This window comes from Protopterus annectens, chromosome 1.part0 (genome assembly GCF_019279795.1).
Source record: "Protopterus annectens isolate FY-2018-M chromosome 1.part0, PAN1.0, whole genome shotgun sequence".
Lineage (NCBI taxonomy): Eukaryota > Metazoa > Chordata > Ceratodontiformes > Protopteridae > Protopterus > Protopterus annectens.
In genome coordinates, this window is record NC_056725.1 from 1,455,434,679 (window position 1) to 1,455,456,256 (window position 21,578).

Sequence of the window (21,578 nt, forward strand, 5' to 3'; positions counted from 1 at the left end):
TTTATAGTATGGAACAGATTGCAAACATATGAGAGAAGAGTAAACAGAGGCACTCCAGGGGTTATACCTTTATTCACAAACTATTAACACATTTATTTCTACTGGTACAATGCTTTCTAAGGCTCTTATATTCTTTGTTATGACAGTATATGCAGACTGATTACTAACCTGCCTCGCAACGCAGCCTTTGCAGCCTAGCATCATGGGCTTGCTGGTTCGCAGCCCGCTCATCTGCAGCTGTCAGAGAAATGCATTGATATTTAGCCATACCTATCCATAGTATGCACAAGCTAGGCAATTATTTACTACTTAGTAGAATATGTACTTACCCAGTACTGGGGCATTGGCCATCTGCCGACACTCCTGGATCCACTGTTCCAGGGCATCCCCCCTCCACAGCTTCAGGTCAGCATGGTGGTGCCTGTCCTGCTCACCAGTCCAGGAGATACCTGTGGCACTGGTGAGGTCATGGGCGAGACTGTCCCAGGCCTCCATTTTGTACTGTGAGCTCTGGTACTGGCCCTGCAGTAGTCTCTGATCATGGTGTTTTACCAGGAGCCATACCATGAATTTTGACTCCTGGATGCACCAGCGCTGTGCTCTGAATCAAGTGCCTTCACCCACACCAGCCATTCTGCTGCAGTAGGAAGCTACAACCAGGTATGAGATGTATTCCCCCCTGTGGGGTTTAAATACGGCCAGTTTCCCGTACTTTACCATGATTGGCCAGATTTGAAAAGGCTAAGCTATGAGCACACCTGCTTACATAAGGTTGGCACTGTTTAAAGAGGTATACCACTAGGCAGATTGAATTAGCTCCCCTACACATTGCTTACACTTACTAACATGAGCTGTGCTGTGGTTAACATTGCTTCATAGTTGATTATCACTATATTTGCCATTTGGCAATGATTTATTCTGAATTACAGGTTATATATGTGTCTGGTATCCGTGATTCATGTGTACATACACTGTATGGGGACTTGGGGACTTCTACACTTTATTACAATAACACCTCAAATCTATGCTTACTGCTGTACTCCAGTTCACATATTTATGTTCTGTGGCAGGTTATCCAACATCACACTGTACATAGATTGAGTTCACATGTTTGGTTTGAGTTTCCTGTAGTGAGGATTAGTTTGCTGATACCTCATTCATATCTGTTGCTAGGATGGCTTAGTGGTTAAACTACTGTGACTATAGTGTGCAGGGTCCTGAGTTTGACCCTTGCAGAGGCAGTTTATTTTGTTGCTGGGCAGAACATGGCCCATTGGATTCAGAGTGATTAAGGCACTTTAAAGCAGTTGTAAGTGGGTTTGCACAGGTTTGCATGATGGTAAGCACTGCTAACCCCTGGTTACAGGTTCTTACACTTAGTTAGCTTCTACTTTGCTTAATCTGTGTAGGCATTGCTTACCCCCATGCAAATGCACTTAAATACGCTTACTAGTGCTTATATATGCTTACTACTGCTTATTTGTGCTTAAAGCTGCTTACTAGTGCCTTATTCCTTATGACACTGACACTTCACATGTGCATTTCATGCAGTACTCCAGTTCACATTTAAATATCATTATGTAGGTTATACAGCAAAAAGATGTAAAATTATGTTCATATAGAGATTTCCCATGGAAAATGATATGTGCTGCAGTGGGACTCAGACCAGGAATGTCTACTCATTAGGCGGATGCTCTTACCACTACACTATTGCTGTGCTGCTTCATTTGCATATATATTCCTTGTTATCCTCTTCAGCCTTTTCAGCTGCTTTAACCATAGCTAAGCAATGGACAAACCCCTGCACCTATGGTTAGCTGTCCTCGGGGTTTTAAAAAAAATAACTAAAAGGGTTTCTTCATTTTATTTAAATGTACTGTTGCTGTTGAAGTCATGGGGACTGTTAGTGGGGATATCCGGACACTTATGAGCAGTCTCGCTCATTTATTTACAGATTCTTCTTTGCCACTTTAACAGGGGCATGTTTATTCTGAGAGCTCTGCTCTCAGACATGCCCCCCTGCACTCGTCCATGCTCCATGTAGCATTAGGAGTTCAGGCAGCGCGCCTTCATTAATATACATAGCGCGCTGCCGTCCACCTCTTAAACTGCCGCTTCCATGCAGGACTAGATTAGTCCTGCATGGACGATTAGTAAATCCGGGGGTATATGAAATAATTTGGCCCCACTCCTGGTGTTTCTGTGATATTTGAGTTTCACCCTATTAAGACATTTAAAATAAAAAGTCATTGTTGGGTACTTGAAAATTCAAGCCGGTTAGTCATATATTCTCCAGTGTCTACACACCCACTTTATGTCTATACTGTATTTAATGCACTTATCAGTTGTGTTATAGCATTGGCTGATGCTCATTTATTTTTTGATTCTTTATTGCATGTACATTATTACTTGTGACTGCCATCCTGGCTTAGGTCATGCCTGAAAAGTGTATTTACCCGAGAAAGAAACGTTTAAATAAACAGAAGATGAGTAAAACTGAAAACAGTCTAGAAATAGAAAATAATAAAGTCTAGGCCGTTATAATTCTGAAGCAGATGGGAAATGAATGTTTTGAATCCATTAGTAGGTTTACATATAAAAGTCCTGGAATAAGGCTGGAATAAAACTGAGAGAAGGGAATATCACAATACCAATTAAGACAAGCACCATTGATGAGGTGGGTAGGTGGTAATTGTTTTTGATGTTGCTAACAGAGTAGATAAAGGAAAACTTTGTAGAAGTGATTCTCTTATAGAAGCCATAGCAGCTGTCAGCATCATCAGTTGGAAGATTATTGCATGGTGTAGGAATAAAAAAAATCACTCTTTTTTTTTCAGAAGAAAATCCTCCCAGAAGCTTTCATACCAATTGCCCATTTCACCTGCAACTTGTAAGAAAAACTTCAACTTGTAATCTTTTAACCTTTAACTCACATCTGTAATTTTTCTCTTTGCAGTAGACACATCCATGCAGAATAGAAAATAGTCATGATCATTTATTTCCCCCACCTAGATTAACAAATGGTTTTGAGTCTGAGCGTTGTGTATGTATAATAAGTATCTTCCCTCTAGCCAAAATCATTGAAGAACTGCTTTACTTTCAAATCAGCAAACATGTTCAGTAATATTCTATTCTTATGGGGTATATGTTGAAACAATTAATGCTTAGCAACACACTCTTACCACAACTGATTTCAGATGTTTTATAGCTTCATGGCCAGAGGCTAGTTATACATATATAAAATAAATGTTCTTGCACTTAAGTTCAATGCAGTTATTTTAGATGCTTATTTAGTCACATTAACCCCATTCTGTGAAACTTGGAATGATTATAAAAACACTTGCTCAAGTTCAGATTGCATTGAGTAGTGCTTTGCTAAGTGCTAACTTTTTCTGAAAACCCACTATATCTTTTCCAGCATAGCTGTAGATCAAGATGACATGTCTCTTTCAAACTACTAAAACAGTCTACCAAAACACAGAGAAAAACAAAATGTTTCTTATTTGGTACCACTTCACTGATACAAGGTATGAGACTACATGGATTGACATAGGTGAAGTCTGGACATTTAAAACTGAGGATTGTTTTATTTGTAAAGAATTAATTGAATATTAGAAGTGGTGTTGAACTGGTGTACCTTGGCTTTAGAAAACGTTTGATAAGGTGCTCCCCAAGAGATGGTGCTGGACATAAAGGTAAAGGCAAGATACAAAGCAGTGTGTGTGTGTGTGTGTGTGTGTGTGTGTGTGTGTGTGTGTGTGTGTGTGTGTGTGTGTGTGTGTGTGTGTGTGTGTGTTGGTGTGTACATGTCTGTGCATGTGTGTGTTTTGTACAGAATATTATCTCTTCAAATGGGTATCTACCAGAGTACTACAGGCTTCACACTGGGCTGGTACATTATGCAATTTTTTGTGGAAATGTAGCATGGTATCAAGAGGGAGAGATCTCATTCTACTTGCAGATAGCAAAATGGTTGTTTCTGTGGTTTGTAGAAAAATAACAGTGGAAATTACTGGAAAAAATAATTATTTTTAAATGGTAGGCGGTGAAACTAGATCTGAGGTTCAGCAAGGGAAAATGGAAGATCGCATATTGTGAGGCTAATAATCCATGGATTGGTTATCAGCTGGAGGTTGTTCTCATGTTTATTGAGGAGTAAAAATATGTTCATTGTTAAATCTGTTTTAGAGCTGCAGTGATGTGGAATGTAGAGAAAATGTCAGATTCTTAGCCAGGCATATTGATTCAGAGGAGCCTGAGGTATTTATGTCATTCAAAAGATTACTTGTGAGATGATTCATGGAGTATTATGTGCATTTCTTCCGGGCTAGATTTTCTTAAGATGTTAAATTAATAAAGGTGGAGCAGATGGCACATGCACATATTAAAATGTATACATTTTGCATATTAGGATGATTTAAAAAAATTAGGGTAGTGCAGTATGACAAAATGGAGGGCAAATGAGAAATGATGTGGATTTACATAGGTTGATGGGTTTGTATATTAGGTTAGATTTACATAGAGTAGTTGGCAATGTTTAAAGATGCCATAGCTAGCATTTAATGTTGGAGGACACATACTTTTTTCTCTTTTTCTTTCATTTGATTACACAATATATGATCATCTACTACTGTATATACACATTCCTTTTATGTTGTTACAATGCTCTTCTTTCAGAGTGCTCATGCATATCCACAATGAAAAACTGAATCTGATAACAAGTAATGCACATTTACACTTACATTTTCTTCTAAATAGTCACTTTACTTATTTTCTTATATTCTTATGGTTTTCAGTGGTGTCTGTCTCTTCCGTTGATTTCCCTCCTATCCTTTCCCCTCCTTACCCCTCATTTTTTTAGTGGTTGTGCTATTTTCCCCATCTCTGTGAATTTCTCCATTGTTTCCTATCCTGTACTATGTTGCCATTCTTTCAAATTTCTATCCCCTTCTTAGCTGTATTTCTTATATTGTTTTCCATAGGGTGTTGGCATTATTTATTTTTGGGTCATGTGGTTATATGTCTGTTTTGCTCTTGTCCAATTGTTGGCAATTCCAGATTTTAATCATCCACCAAAGGCTAGTTTTCTTTCCAGTTTTTGGAGGTGCACGTTCTTTTATACTAAGTAGTGGGTGTAGTTAATTAGAATGTACTAATGCATTTAAAATAGTCAGTGGACATTTGGTCTAAGGAATGTTGGAAGTAGCAGATTAAATAGCTGAACAGTCAAAAACTGCTCTAATTCACTTGACATTTTGTTGCAATTTCACATGTATATTCTTAATTGATGAATATTAGTTATATATACTAACAAGGAGTACCCAGTCATAGCAGTAGCTCTGTATTTTGTAAGTTGTGTAATGCACTGAATTTTCACCTGACCTAATGAGCAGGTTAAGTAATGTTAATAATTTGAAGTTGTTGAGCATGTCCCAATGCTATTATTGGAACTTGTAATACTTTTGATCAATAACATGACTTAGATGCAGGTAAAAAATGTGATTTCTGCTAAACTAACTTCCTTAAGTCACTAACCAGTTATTTATTATATATACAACAACAATATGCAAGAAGAATTGGAATTAAATTTAAAAAAGCAAAGATAGAAACACCACTGTGATACAACATTTTTATAGGTATTTTTTATCCATAAATAGATATTAGGTTGGAAGAAACTTGTATATATTTGTAATGTAACCCACTCTTATTTTGTGCTTGTCCTATGATATGCATCTCCGTTATTTACTCATTTGGTTAGTTTCTATAATGGGTGCTCCATTGTCATGCAGGTACATTCTGTAACAACAATGACTAGTGAGGTCACTTCATTTCCTCAAGTACAAGCATTAGGCAAACTAAATCAGAGTCGCAAATGTAAATAACACCATGGTCCTATATGATGCCATGCCATGGTATTCTGTTAGCATCATTTCAACTAACTATCCATCATTCATGTCTTCAGCTTGCTTTGATACTGTTTCATTAGTTAATTGTAATGCTTTTGCCATGGGGAGGTTACTGGAACAGAACCTGCAAAACTCACAGTTGAGACGGTAGTCTCTAAGGTAGTCTATAACTCCCTTCTGCAGCACACATACAGACTTGGCAGAAAGAAGCAAGTAGGAAAAGTACAGTTAAGAATTGGTCACTTCAGACAATTCACTGAAGACCATGCCTTTGAAATGGGTAGGATGAACAGAGATTTGGATGAGTTCCCTACATCCATTTTACTCTGATTAAGTGACTTCTAGAAGATATTTTAAAGGGGAAGAAGTTGTGGAGATCACTAAATGAACAGAAGGGATGTAACTGGGGTTTCACTGTATAGAAAAAAAATTGTTGCTGGACAATTCACTTTGTACCAAAGTCAGTCTTTGGTCTGTCATATAACTAAATTTTTTTTGTGAAAATGCCCTCATTAGGAGAATGTATACTTCCTTACATTCTGTGAATATAATTTAACTTCTACTTTTTTGTCAAGGCCTGGGTACCTTGCTAGAAAACACAAACAACTTTGTTTTTTATTTACTAGATAGGAGGAGTCTTTTCTTAGAGTAATCTGTTATTCTCCCTCTCACAGAAATAATCCATTATGATCATCACACATCATAACAGCTGTCCTGGATGACATAATGAGCCAGGGCCAAGTCACCAGAAGCATAGCTGGGATGGGGCAAAGGAGGCAGCCCTCCTGGCTGCAAAGTATTATGGGTGCAATAGGCAGTTACTGATGGGATTTTATTGTAGTATCGCAAATGAATGTTGATACTCTAATTGCAACATGGCTGATATTAGCTGTAGAAAACCTACGATTTGTATTTGTATTTGAAGCAAGCAGAAAAGTTTTTTTTTTTTTTTTTTTGCTTTTCAGTGTTAATGCCATCTTGCTACTTAGAGGATCCCTAGATTGGGGAGTGTATTTTTCCCCCTCTGGTCCTCAATGTAAGAGCTGATGAATTCACATCAGGGAGAATGAACCTTGCTCCTTAGAGAAGCTCTTGATCATGAAAGGTACCTTTTTATTTATTTATTTATTTATTTTTTAATAAGATAAAGTGAGGGGGTGCCATATTGAGGAGCTACACTGTGAACTAAATAAGTAAATTATGGCTCTGTAAGTCACTTCTGAAAAAAGGGGTCTATCTCAAGGAAAAGTACTATTGACGATGCTTTGTGAATGTGGATTATGAAGCTATTATACTGTTTTGCCTAGAGTGCAGCTATTACTGTTATTTTACTTAACTGTTACATTTTTTGATTATTGGTCATGTACCAAATGGAGGATATGTATACTGTGAACTAAATTCAGGATAGTATAGGATGCTGATTAATGTCAAAGAACAAAGTAATGAAAACATGCCAAAAATGTCATTCTCTCACTGGAATGCATATTTAAAGAAAAGTGAGCATAACTGATTCAAGACAGCAAGCAAAAGTGATGAATGTAACAGTTTACATGTCATAGTATAAGTCTGATATACACAGTAACACCAGATTGGCCAGTTATATGTATTATGTATAGTACAGTGATTAGTTAAACAGCTTACTGCAAATACAATCAATTCACAAGTAACAATAGATGCCCTACATGAAGAAACCAGACCAAAAATATCAGTTTGTATAACCATATACATTTGCACTTAATTTTTTTTGTGCAATCTGAAAGATTTAATGTAAGGTATTTCTGTATTAGCAGGGGTTGGACTGTTTACAGTGCCTGTTTCATTGGTGTGACTTTTCCATGTCCCACTTTTAATGCTGGGAATCTGAAATTGAACTTTGTTATTCAGGTTCAGTGCATAGCAATGGACTGTGTATTAACAAGATTTACATTTTCACAGTTATCTAATAATACTGCAAGCCTCACCCTCCTCCCACCACACACACACACACACACACACACACACACACACACACACACACACACGCCTGGGACTGGGGTTCCTGGTTAGAAAATAATAAAAACACCATACTTACCTGTTTACAAAAGCACTGGTGTCTCTTTGCAGCTTGAAGGAACCTGCAGATGTACCCTAGAAAGTATCCTGTACATCTTGCTTTGTAGATACTCAAAGTGTCATGAAGAAACCTTTTTAGCATTATGATTTTTCTTTGGCATGGAAAGAGTATCAGGTCCTGGGCTACCTTAATATGCTGTTTGCATGAGAAAGACAACTCTCAAAGTATATGTAAGAATGCACAGTAGCTGTAATTTTGCCTTCTGTATCCCTAGTTGATAAGGAACTGCAGATCTCAAGCCTAAGATCAGATACAGGGAGTTGTTTCTAGCATTCATGAGATTTATATTGAGTTTACTTTTTTCATAGCAAATAACCTTACTTTTTATCTTTTATGATACAAATTATTTTTAACTGTAGTCGAAGGTTGTGCGTCAGGGCCGGCAACTCGGCATGTAAAAAATCTGCCAATCATTAGCAGACTGGAGTTCCGCTGTGGCGACCCCTAACTAGGAAAAGCCGAAAGACACAACAACATAGTGTCTGTGATCCTGGACTTTATATGTATTTTTCTATTTGTCTTTCTCTCTTTCAGTTTTCCTCAGTGCTAATGGCTTCTTTGGAATGTTAGAGACAGAAAATGGCTGTGATAATCGGGAAAATGTAAAACTTATTGTATTGCTAGAAATTGTTTCCAGTTTGGATTAGTTTTCATTGTATTGTCGATTACAAAGAAGGTTTTTAAATATTGATTTTTTTATCAGACATGTTTTTGTCCCTGTGCCTTTTTACATCAGTTGATTCACATTTCTATGAAAAGAATTGTCTGAAAACACTATAATCTGTGCATCCATTTGTTTGAAATCTCATTTTGTAGAGTGCAGTTTAGTTATACATAGTATTGCAATAGACAAGTAGAAATACATGGAGATGTATAAAGATGTTTGTCTGTGAAATTGTCAAGATAGCAATTAGAGTTACTTTTAAATGATCATTGCTTATGTGGTTTCTATTTGTGTACCAGCAGTGATTCCATGTGTGTGTTTTTTATTTCTTTTCTCCATGGTTGGTGGAGATAATATTTTGGAGGGGATAAAGAGGGCCTTGTACTGGTCTCTATTCAATGTATTCTGCTACTTGTGATTAGACAAAAGGAGTTTTCAGCCATCTGGTTTCAGTGTTTCAGTGTTTTGTAATTTAATCAAAAGACATGTGCTCATGCATGCAACAGCCTGTAGGCTATATAGATTTCACTCGTCACTGTGATAGTAATGAGTCAGTTTCTTTAATCAGCTAGACCATGTCATTTGATGTGGTTATGCTGTTCTTCAGAACTTGGCAGTGTGGCCATTGTACTTTCTGGTAACCCTAACCTTCCTTTATTATTATTATTATAATTTTTACATTTGATAGGCTCTTACTTCTGATTTGTTTAGAAAGCACTAACTAGCCTTTTCTTGGTCTGTACTCAGTTGTAGTACACTGACAATGCTAGTTGAAGTTTGTCTTTGCTGATTGTACTGAGACACCCATTCCTGTTGTCCAGTTCTGCTTCAAGTTAAACCAGGCTAGCATACTTTTCCTCCAGTGCTTTGTATTTTAGGATATGCATAGCTTTGTTGATCTTTTGAGATTGGATGGGTGTACATCACCATTTGTGCTCTTTCCTGCAAACTTTTGTGTTTTTTTTTTTTTCTAGTCTGAATTATTTTAAACTTCATCTTAAAGTGTGATGTGGCTTATAAATCCTGAGTGCTTTTTTTCCTTGTTCATGATTTAATCGTGGCACACTATCTGTTCCAGAAAATGACAAAACTCAAGTGCGTCAGATTTTTTTGCCTTTGGGGATTGCACTAACGATAATTAGATACTATGTTTGTATGTTTTGAGTTGAACCATTGTAAATGCTATAATGGGAATCTCTTTATGATTTTCATTATGATTTGCATTGTGGAATGTATGTATGTGGCTGTATTGTTTTGATCATCACTGTGCTTGACATAGACATGGAACTCGTTAGTGCTCAGGTAAAATGGAGTAGATGTATTGTGAGCCTTTGAATGACATCTGTTTGATATGTGCTGTTTCTAAGAATGGCCTATACGTTTCAACCCAGGTCTAAAGTTTGTAAACTACTTCACAACTATGTTGGAGCTGTCTAGTCAGAGGAGACATAGTATCCTATTTGTTATCATCTAATAATACCTACATAGAATAGAATTTTTTTCACAGGTGCAGTTTTTCTGCAACTGGCTCGAATCCTGCATACTTGTCCTGATGCCAGGAGAACCAGAATTCCCAATCAGGTGCTCAAGATTCATGTTCCAGTATTGATACCATAGCAAAGCATCAAGATTAGAGACAGTCCTGCACTTGTGAGGTGCTTTCCTTGGGATAGCTGAGGTTCCAGATGCCTTAGCCGGTGGTAGTTTGGGTTGATGTTAAAAATCCGAGGGCACTTACTAGAAAAATAAATGGGAAATTTCTGTACTGCTGTGACCAAATGTCCCCTCTTCTGTATACAGGCTATCTGGTCTTTCATGAAACAGGTTATGAGTCATGAGAGACCAACCAGTCAACAAATGCACTATGAATAATAGACTTTGGGGGAAACGACATTGGTAACTAGTCAATGTACCCCACTGTGCTGGATGTACTTATTTTGTTTTGTGTGTTTATTTGTTTATGCCTTGTAGCAGAACCATGCTGCATGAATTGTTTGTTACAATGGATGTGTACTTGTGTAACATCACAACAGCACTCAGCACATAGAGCATATTTCATCTCTATTTTCTTTGTTTCTTCTGCCGTTTCAACCCTAACCATGCTGCCTATAATGTTTGCTTATCAGGACTCCATCTTGTGTATGGCTTGTTCCCCAAATCCCAAATTGTTGAGACTGTGCATTAGCTAAGACCAAGCACTGGGGAAGGATTTCTGTACCAGATGCCAACATTCACATTATCATCATATTTCTACAAATAAAATGTAACATAGAAGATGAGTGGCATGTCACTGCACACATTTAGACGTGTTTCTTCAGTTTCTTCTCTTCTAAAATAATCACCCAAAATGATCAAACCACAAGTCTTAAGTGTGAACATACTGGGCATTATTTTACTAACAGTGATAAAAAGAGCTCAGTCAAGGCAGAATTTAGGTGAGAGTCTGTGTAATCACAACATGGCAAAATTAGTCTTAGTATATCTACAGGCTCCCTCTTATGCTGTCGCAGATGCAGGTTGTTGAATGCGTCTTTGTCGAACTGAAAAGTGCAAAAAGGCAAAACAGCGAAGCGGCTTTTCAGTGAATTCTTTTCCTGGGAAGGAATTTGTTTGGCCACTTTCACTACTTTGCCTTTTCAGCACTGTAGTGCAATCTTGGAGTTAGTATATTTAAGTAGGGGGGATGTGGGGGGCACAGCCCCCACGTCAGAGGGTGTGGGGGGAGAAGCCCCCCACATTATGTAATGTTTTACAGTTTTGTTTTGTTGTTTTTTTTTTTTTTCAGAACAGCGATTTTTTTCCCCTTGGAAAAAAATCGCTGTTCTGAAGTTTCAACATTGTATGCTTTCGCTTACATGGGACCGATTGTGTGTCGTTCGCACTTCTGAGAATGCGATATCATACTATAGACCCTATCTACATTCTTCCCCTACTATGCTTAATGCCACTCAGCTATTCACTATGAGGGTATGTTTCCAGCCCCTACTGGAAGATCTGTAGATTACAATATTCGATATATACCCTGCTGATAATACTTAATGATATATGGATTACAGTATTAGGGCATATACTTAGACCCTACTGAAAGATCTGTAGATTACAGTATTAGGACATATACCCAGCCCGTGCTAAAAGATTTGTGGATTACAGTATTAGGGATTTACCCAGCCCGTACTGAAAGATCTGTGGATTACAACATTAGTGCATGTACCCAGTCCCTACTAGAAGATCTGTGGATTATAACATTAGTGTATATACCTTGACCCTACTGAAAGATCTCTGGATTACAGTATTAGGCCATATATCAAGACCCTACTGACGGATTTGTGAATTACAATATTAGACATATACCCGGCCCATACTGAATGATCTGTAGATTACAGTATTAGTGTATATACCTGTACCCAACTGAAAGCTCCGTGGATTACAGTATTAGGACATAGACCCAACCTGTACTGGAAGATATGTGGATTACAGTATTAAAACTTGTACTCAGCCCCTACCAGGTGATCTGTGTAATGCAGTATTATGGCATATATCAGCCTCCTACTGTTAGATATGTGGATTACAGTAGTAATGCATACACTCATTCAGTACTGGAGGATCTATGGATTACAATAAATATTTATATATTTATTTTTTTTAATTGACATTTGTTAACCGGGTTAGTCCAGCTGGGATTGTGGCCCATTTTCAGTGGAGACCCGAGGAGAAAATCTCCAAAAAATATTAGGGCATATACACAGGTATTACAGTAAGATCTATGGATTGCACTTTTAGGGTATATACCCAGCCTATGCTGGGAGACCTATGGATTGTATTATTGGGGAATAAGCCCAGCCCTACTGCATGTTCTGTGGTTTGCAGTGTTAGGTCATATACCCTGCCCCTACTGGATGATCTTGTGGATTGTAATATTAGGCATACACCCACCACTTACTCAGTGATCTATGGATTACAGTATTGCCTCACAGCTGATGCAGCACTAATTGAGGAATTGTGTTTGAAATTAGCTGCTATCATAAGCAAATGATACACTAAATATTTTTATTTATTTATTTTTTTTTATTTATCATTTGTTGACCGGCAATGTCCGACTAGGTTCCACAGAGCCTGTTTTCAGCGGAGGCCCGGGGAGAAATGCTCCAGGCATATGACAAATACAGAACACAATCCAGTTTTAAAATATGGTTATCATTATTTGTAAAAAGTCACATGTTTTCCCGTTTCCTTCCTTTATTGATGTGCTCTTCCTAGATTATATGAAGGTAAAACCCTTGAATAATAAGGTGTCATCAAAATGAAATGGTGCTGGTACAGGGTGAACTAAATGGGTATCTTCTAGTGTAACTTAAACTCAGAATGTTCACAATCAATCCCCATGGCTTGTAATTGACAACATCTAATTTTCAAGAGTATGACCAGGCTAAGAATTCGGTTTACATGAGTTCTGGCCTTGTTCTTTTAATTTCTCAGATTATTTGAAAAAAATGTGGAGTTAGTAACAAATACATCAAACATTTTGCATCTTAATTTGTTACCAAGTGATTAATCTGTAAGCATTATTCTCATACTTAATTAGAATTCATTTGCCTAATTGCCATTCAGATTGTCTATTCCATTTTTTCATGACTTGAACAATGTTATCTTCTGCTGTTTGCACTTTAATTGAAATTTCTATTATAGTTTACAAACAGTAACAAGGTCTAGTTTGAATATTCATTAACTACTCCTACAAAGATTATAAGAAGTTTGTTTTTTTCAGCATTTTATCCTAATGAAGTTGGCACTGCATGGGGCTGATTGGTTTTGACATTTTTGCAATGTAAAGTGAGTTTACTCAGCGCTTATTGACACATCTTGTCTAAACAGCTCCCTCACAAGTTAGCGGTGTAATGAAGGAGAGAGTGATGCAAAAGAGTGTAGAGCTTTCCTGGCAAGAGCCGGAGCATCCCAATGGGGTCATCACGGAATACGAAATCAAGTATTATGAGAAAGTAAGTGAAGAGCACAAATGCAAGTAATACTTCTTTAGCCATAGGTGTAAATTATTCTCACAAAAATGTAATTAAATGCTTCCTTTCTGTGCAATAAAAAATACAATTTAATGGAATTAAAGTTAACACACAGCTAAAAATCGCCTCAGCTATTCCATGTAGAAGGCATGCAGTAGCTTTTGTTTGTTCAATTGTTCATTAGTTTTGGAAACAGAATGATATTCCTAGCTTATTTGCATGTTCTGCATGTTTTATTTTTCCAAGACCGTTATATATGTTTCTATGAAAAAGTGATTTTGACCTGAAAGTGTAATTCTGATTGAATTCTGAAACTTAACATGAAATAACTGTAATGTTTTGTGTCCAAGAAGGACATTTGCTGACTTTAAATGCTATGAACAATATGTAAGAAAAAAATGTTTTATTTCATTTTTTAAACATGTGAAACCTGACTTCTAATAGTAGTGATATACGTGCTGTGTATGCCTAAGTCTATATATATATATATATATATATATATATACATATATATATATATATATATATCCCATTTTCCCTGTACATATCCTAAGTTATGAGTGTGCGACACATAAATTGATCAAGCATATCAGAATTATAAATGTTAATGTGATTAATAGTTTCAAGGTGTGGTTCATTCACAAAATATGCTTTGCACAGAGCAAGTGTATGAGAAAATCAGTTAAAATGCCAACTGTGGTTTCCAGGAAGACTACACAGCAACATTCCAAAAGCAGCAAATTATCATATTCCAAGCAGGGCAATTGATAGGTTCATAGGTTCATAGGTACATACTAGGCTATCTGCCCGAGGGCATTTACAAGCCTAGCCCATCGTTTTGTGGCTTACGCCACCCCTTTAGTATGGGGAACTATACCCATTATTTTGCTGTGCCTCTGTCGAGCAGTGACACTGAGGTTATCCCTGGGGTATATCTGTGATCTCCCATCCATTGGTCAAGATTTCTCTTGAACAAGGCCAGCGAGGTGCTCTGCCTCACATGTACCGGGATTTTGTTCCACAGCATAGGGAGTCTTTGGGTGATGAATCTATCCCTCCAGCACGTCCTATTAATAGCCGTGTCAAGGTTTAAGTCTCCGCCCTTGTGGCTCTGATGGATCTAGATTTTTTGAGGTGAAGCATATTCATCAAATCTGGGTTTGACATGGCCTTGTATGTTAGGCAAAGGTCACCTCTGAGCAAGCGGTGGCGACTGAATAGAGCTGGAGTTCTTTCAGTCAGGCAGCATAGGACAGATTTTGAGACCCTTTATCCTTTTGGTGAGGAACTTTGTGGCCTCTCCAGCTGCTGCAAGTGTCGGGTCAGATACATTCCGAATGGGGCATTGTACTCAATCATTGGTCTGATGAGTGATGAGTAAAGGGAGACTATGACCTCCCTTGATCTAGATGAGAAACCCTTCATGATAAGGTGGGCAATGTAGAAGGTCTTCCTAACTACTTTAGCTACATGGGTGTCGAATGACAGACTACTATCAACCTGGGTCCCCAGGTCCCTGATAACTTCTTCTGTGCTCAGTGGATTGCCACCTATTTGGTAGCTAGGGGTAACCTTGTTTTTCCCGAAGGGTATGACTATGCATTTTTGGCATTTAACTTTAGGCCGTGGCTCTGGCACCAGTTATCCGTTTCTGTGAGACCCTTCTGAAGGATATCTGTATCAGATGTGTTTTCTACTATGGCGCCCAGTTTGCAGTCATCTGCAAACTTTGTCAGCCATAACCCTCCTGTGTTTGCTTGTACTTGGAAAAGTAGATGCCAAACAAGAGTGGGCCCAGGACTGAGCCCTGTGGGACACCACTTGTGACAGGCTTTGAGTCTGACATGGCGCCAGCAACTCTGACCCTGTGGGTTCTGTCACTCAGCCAGTTTGCAACCCATCTTGTGATGTATGGGTTGACATTTAAGCTGATGAGTTTTTCAATGATACCCGAGTGGGGTATTGTATCGAAGGCCTTAGCCAGATCGAGGTAGGCTGTATGGACTGCCTTTCCCTCATCAATGGCTTTGGTGACTGTTTCGAAAAAGTCAACCAAGTTTAAAAGGCATGATCTGCCTTTGACAAAGCCAAACTGGGTTGGATCCAAAGTCTGCAAATTCCCTATGTCTTTATTTATGAGGTCCATTATGATCCTCTCCATGGCTTTGCAGATAAGGCTTGTCAAGCTAATGGGCCGGTAATTTCCAGGGTCGGTGGAGGCACCGCCTTTGTGAAGTGGTACCACAGTTGCAGTGCGCCACTCCCTGGGTACGTATCCAGAGGTAAGACTTTGATTAAACAGCTGTCCTAGCTGTGGGTTTAACTCCTCATTGAGTTCATGGAGCACACAGCCGGGGACACCATCAGGTCCCATGGATGCTGTGTTTTTGCTTTGGAGAGAGCAGTTCTCACTTGGGCGCTGGAGATGTTTGGGGGGCTGCAATCGTTTGGTATAGATATCTCTCCTTTTGGGGGGGGAGAAGTTTGCACTGAACCTGTCAGCCAGTATGTTGGCAATGTCTGTAGGATCAGTAATCTTCACATCATTTTGAACTAGCTCTGAGCATATCTGGGAGTTTCCTCCCAGGTTTCTAACATAGCTAAAGAAGGCCTTATGATTGTCTTTTGAGTCTTTAGCTATTTTTCTCTCGAAATTTGCTTTGGATGATTTTATGAGAGCTCTTAGTTTTTTACTTATAGTGATCAAGGGTGTCTTACCTTTTAAGGATTTTGCTCTATCTTGTAGTAGCTTCCTCCTTTTGTTGTAGAGTTTGTTTATGGCTGGGGTCCACCAGACTGGACGCTTGCCTTTGGTACAAAGAGTCTTTGTTTTGCTTGGGATTGCCTTATCCATGCAGTCCTGCAGGTGCTGGTAGAAGGCATTTGTAAGTGGTTCAGTGGCTTGAGTACTGTTTTCCGCCGGCTCGGGGGCCTTAAAGGAGACCACACTAGTCTTTAGAAGTGTGAAGTCGGCTTTTGAGAAGTTCTTTACTGTGGTCTTTTTATTTCAGGTGGGGGTGGGATGAGGACCTCCAGCGAGATTAGTTTGTGGTCTGATCTCACCAGTGAGGGGTACACCTCCGGTGTTGAACATTGTGCTCCCATGTTCGTGATGATGAGATCAAGTATGTTATCTCCTCTTGTGGGGATGGTGACTAGTTGTTCCATGGCATTAGAGTTTATGAATTCCAGGAACTTTTGGGCTAGGGTGTTTGGGCTTGAGTAGTGTTCCCAGTCTATATTAGGGTAATTGAAGTCACCTAGTATGATGGTGTTTGGTGATACATTTATCCCTCTAGTGTTTTCAGGAAGGCCATGTGAGGTTCCTGAGTTTGTGAGGGTGGCCTGTAACATGCTACAATTTGCAGAGCAGTCTTGCCTATGGTTAATTGCACCTGGATGGTCTCCGATGCATCGTGCGTTGCCACCAGTCTTGAGGTGTGGGTGTCCTTGATGAATATGGATACCCCTCCTTTCTTGGTATTGTCCAGATTTTGGGGCTGGAACGCATGATATGAGGTAAAACCTGATAGCGCTGGGGTGCTCTCAGGAGCCTTGAACCAGGTTTCTGTCACAGCACAGACATCGATGTTCTCCATACTGAGAAGGGCCTCGAGTGCATGCATTTTGAGATTTAGACTTCTGGCATTGAGTAGCATTACCCTTAGTTTTTTTCCTTTTTTGTGTTCTAGGGTGGTAGGTTTAGAATTTGAGCCTTGCCTAAAAAAGGCACTATGGGGGTGGCAAGAGCCTTTGCCAATATCCGGAATCCCAGGGGTGACAGGTGCAAGCTGTCCCTTGCGAAGCAGCGTGGCTTGTCCAGCATGTCATCCCAGGCAGACAGACACTGGATCCCCTTTGAATGACACCAGTGTTTAAGCCAATTGTTAAAGCTGATCATCTTATCTCTACATCGAATCATGAAGGGACAGGTGATCCACTGTGGCGACCCCTAACCAGGAAAAGCCGAAAGGAGAAGAAGAAGAAGAACATACTTTAACGAAAGTGCTTTTTCGATGAAAGCGCTTTCATAAAAGTGTATTCGGTGGTTTTGGATTCGGGCTTTTGAACTTTCGTTGAAAAGTCCTAGATCCATATATATATATATATATATATATATATATATATATATATATATATATATATATATAGATGTATATATGTATATATAGTTTCAGGTAGTTATATCAAGCATTCATAGTATTGAATGCTGTTTTCTTCAGTTTTGCTGGCTTTGCTGGTGTCTGTGTGTGCAAGATAGCTGTATAACAGGGTGTGGGGATTTGCCTTTTCCCCATTGTTTTGCAATTTCAGAGCTGGTATATGTAATTTACAGGGGATGTGGGAGTATATTTTTGGTTTTGATATTTTTAGGTCATTATTTTTGTATTTGTGACTTTTTTTGATGTTATAGAATGTAACACACAAACACAATAAAAGTCAATGTATACTTGCATGCATACATGCAATATCGATGCCAGCAGGTCGACAATCCACATACATGAAATTAAACATTGTTGAAACTATTTCAATTGCAAAACTAAATCAAACAATCTCCTTTTGCAATTGGTAAAACAAACAAAAAAAATGACTACTACCTTGCAGATGTACACTGTCTGCATAGTGGTACTGTTAGGGAAATGGTATTTAGTAATCTAATGTGTAGGGTTGGGATTATGAGTGAGAGTGCAGTTAGCACATGAGTAAGGGTGGGCAGACAAGTGTTCTTAACTCCTGTTTACCAAAGGCCAGGCTGTTCATTTGACTGCTATCATATAACATCAATTTCTGCTTCCAGACGAGCCAGATGATAGTTGATAACCATAGCTTTCCAATTGTTTTCACTAAAATCAAGGACAGTGCCAAAACATCAGGGACAAAAACCCAGATTCAAGAGGTACACTTTCATTTACTGATGCCTAACTGCTCAATCAATGCCCAGTTCATTTACCATAATGTTCCACCATCCCAGTCAACTTCCACAAATTAAAACAAAACAGACATTATTTAAAAGTGTTAACCGAGGTACAGTACCAGTATGGGGGCTGTGCCCACATGCCACAGATTTCTAATTATACCAGCATCGAAGGTCACACCAGCTTGAAAAAATGAAATGTTTTTTTTTTCTTTCATGTATCACTGTTCAGTGGTATCAAAGAGACAGTATTTTAAGATATCTTGTGTGGCAAGTGAGGGGGTGCAGGGGGATGCATCCACCCTGAAAAATATGTATTTTACAATACTTTTACAAGGCCTGTTTACCACAGTGGTGCACCAAGTAATAGTGTTATGGTCCATGGATGGCTGGCCACAGTGATCTGTGAGTTGATAAGTCAAAGCAGCCCTGAATGTGGAAAACTTTTTTAAATATTTGCCAGTATTACTTGGAAAAATTATAGCATAAATGATTTGTAATAATATACATTTTTTTAAAGAAGAGGAAGTTTGTTTACAGAAAACATCTAACCTTTGGTTTGGGATGCAGGGATTTTATTGGTTGTGGAAAATAGTAATGTAAGAAAAAAAATACCATCAAACAGTTTGCTGTGTTATAAATGTGGCTGCATATTCAAGTCATAACAAAGTAAAAGTGAATGAGTTTTTGTGAGCTGATAATGATAAAGTGGAAGTGTACCTTAGAAAAGGTCAGGAAGGCCCCCGGAAAAAAAATACAAGATTTGGGTGAGCTATGGGAGATAATTTCAGATATGTCATTAAAGACAAAAAGCTTTTTGTGTAAAGCAAATTATTAAAATGAAAGGAAAAAAAATACTCTTATTTATTTATTTATTTATTTATTTTTAAATGATGGGAGGGAGCATTAGCGAGAAAAATGCATTAAAAATGTAAGGAAACAGAGGAGGGGGTAGGACAGAAAACATAGTAGATAGTATAGTGAATGCCGTTGGTGCAGTTAGTATAAGCCTGTTCTTTCCTTTCTATTCCAGTTTTTGTTATAGTGCCTTTTCCAAATCATTATGAAGTCCTAATGACTAAAAAGTCAAAAGTAGAATTAAATTCAAGAAATAAAATAGAGCAAATATAAATGATTTATAGAAAATTAAGTTACCTAAACAGTTCCACTATGAAATGCCAACTTCTTGAAAATTGATGCTTCAACAGAATGAAAAAAAAATGCCTGAAAACCAAAATGAAAAAAAAAATCAATTTTTTCTTGTTTTTCTCCATACTTAGGACATTCATAGACAACCTGGGTACTTTCTTTGCAGAACTAAATCTTTCATATCTTTGAATCATTTGTTCATTTGTTTGTGATGGTAAGAAGGAACAACCTATGTCACAACAGATTACTTACAAATGATTGTCTAAGGCTATTATCATCAACATGATGAACATAGTACAGCTGTGCAAGATGAACATACCACAACTCTCCTAACTTATATATACCAACTCCACAGTCAGTGAAGGGAGAAATCTCTCTGGAAAGTGAATCATTGCCAGCACACAATTAGAAATCATACCTGCAATGATTTCCTATCGAGAAAAACATTCTGCATTATGCTGTTCACCTTCTTTTTTATGAGTTACTGATGTGCATGGAATTTTTCCTAGAGTTTGTGTAGGGAAGCCTACTTAAACAAATTATACTATCTCACACTTCTACAAATATAAAAAGAAAGAAAAAATAACTGATTTTTTTAACTATCCAAACTATATATCTAAAGTTTCTCTAGCTGAAAAATGAACAGTGCAAGCTTAGATGGAAATGCTTTTTGAAAAGAGCAGCTCTTAGTGAAAAATTACACTCTTGCAGGTGACATGATAGATAATGGTCATCCGACTGTCAACAATTGAAATTAAACAGTCTTAAATAAAATCTTTTAGTTTTAAACTGAGTATATGTAGATAGTAAACATAAACCTAAGTCAATAATAAGTCATTAAACAGATGACTTATTTCAGTTTTAAGATATTGTCCTCTATTTAGGTTCTGAGTTCGAAAAAAAATTATTCCAACATCAGAATGATACATTTTGCCTGTTAAAGGAAAACTCCACCCTAGAACTAAAAAAATATTTTATTTTAATTCTAGATTTTTATTTTGTGTGCTTCATGTTTTTATAGCTATTCTTGGCCGTTTTTCTTTGGCTATTTGTGTAATCCAGTTGCCAGTCTTATACCCCTTCAGTCAGTCTTAGCTTCTGTCTGATTTTCTGCATGTCCTCCTTAACACTCACTCCGGACATACAGAACATGTGCTTTTTACAGATCATGACTTTGCCAGTAGTTATGTATTTTTATACTTAGTATTTCGTATTTAGTCCTTCTAGAGGCGTAATTTGTTTGAGCCCAATGTAAACTTATTTTTTGTTTAAAGATCTTCTGACATTATATGTTTTTAATCTAGTTATTTAATGTAGACTTTTTGACCTTATATGTATTTGGTCTAGTTACTTTATGCTCTATATGAGAGCTTCGGTTCATATTGATTTAGAGATGTTTTTTAAATGGTGGATAAATCATTGCTAATTTTACACATTTCTTATACATTTTTTATATACATTGCATCTCTTTGCAGTATGTTAGCTGATTTTACTTCAAGCGATATAATATGCATGCGGCACATCACCACTAGGGTGCGCCTATCGCTAGGTTAGTGACCAGATCAGGCACATACTTTTATATTCCAGCGGGGTTTAATGTTTTTCTGACAGGGCTGTCACATGAGCGCATGTCCGCAGAAGCGGAGCATTCTTCTTTTTGAAAAAATAGTAATCGCCCTGGGCTGGTTTTTTAACGTTTTTTAACGTTTTACCTTGATGCTGCAACTGGGTTGTTGGTTTACTCAGTATCAGCGTAGGTTTTGTGGTCCGGACATATTAGGAACTTAATGGCATTTTGTTAGCAGAGAGCTGCTTT

General features: G+C 37.9%; 1 protein-coding gene across 2 annotated transcripts in view; it reads left to right on the forward strand.

Annotated features, from left to right (window-relative positions):
- Nucleotides 1-21,578, forward strand: part of EPHA7 (EPH receptor A7) — a 1,106,961-nt gene that overhangs the window by 815,047 nt on the left and 270,336 nt on the right. For both annotated transcript variants that reach the window (XM_044067616.1, XM_044067624.1), the window contains exon 6: nucleotides 13,556-13,680. In XM_044067616.1, coding sequence (XP_043923551.1) covers nucleotides 13,556-13,680 — 125 coding nt within the window. The remainder of the gene's footprint in view (nucleotides 1-13,555; nucleotides 13,681-21,578) is intronic.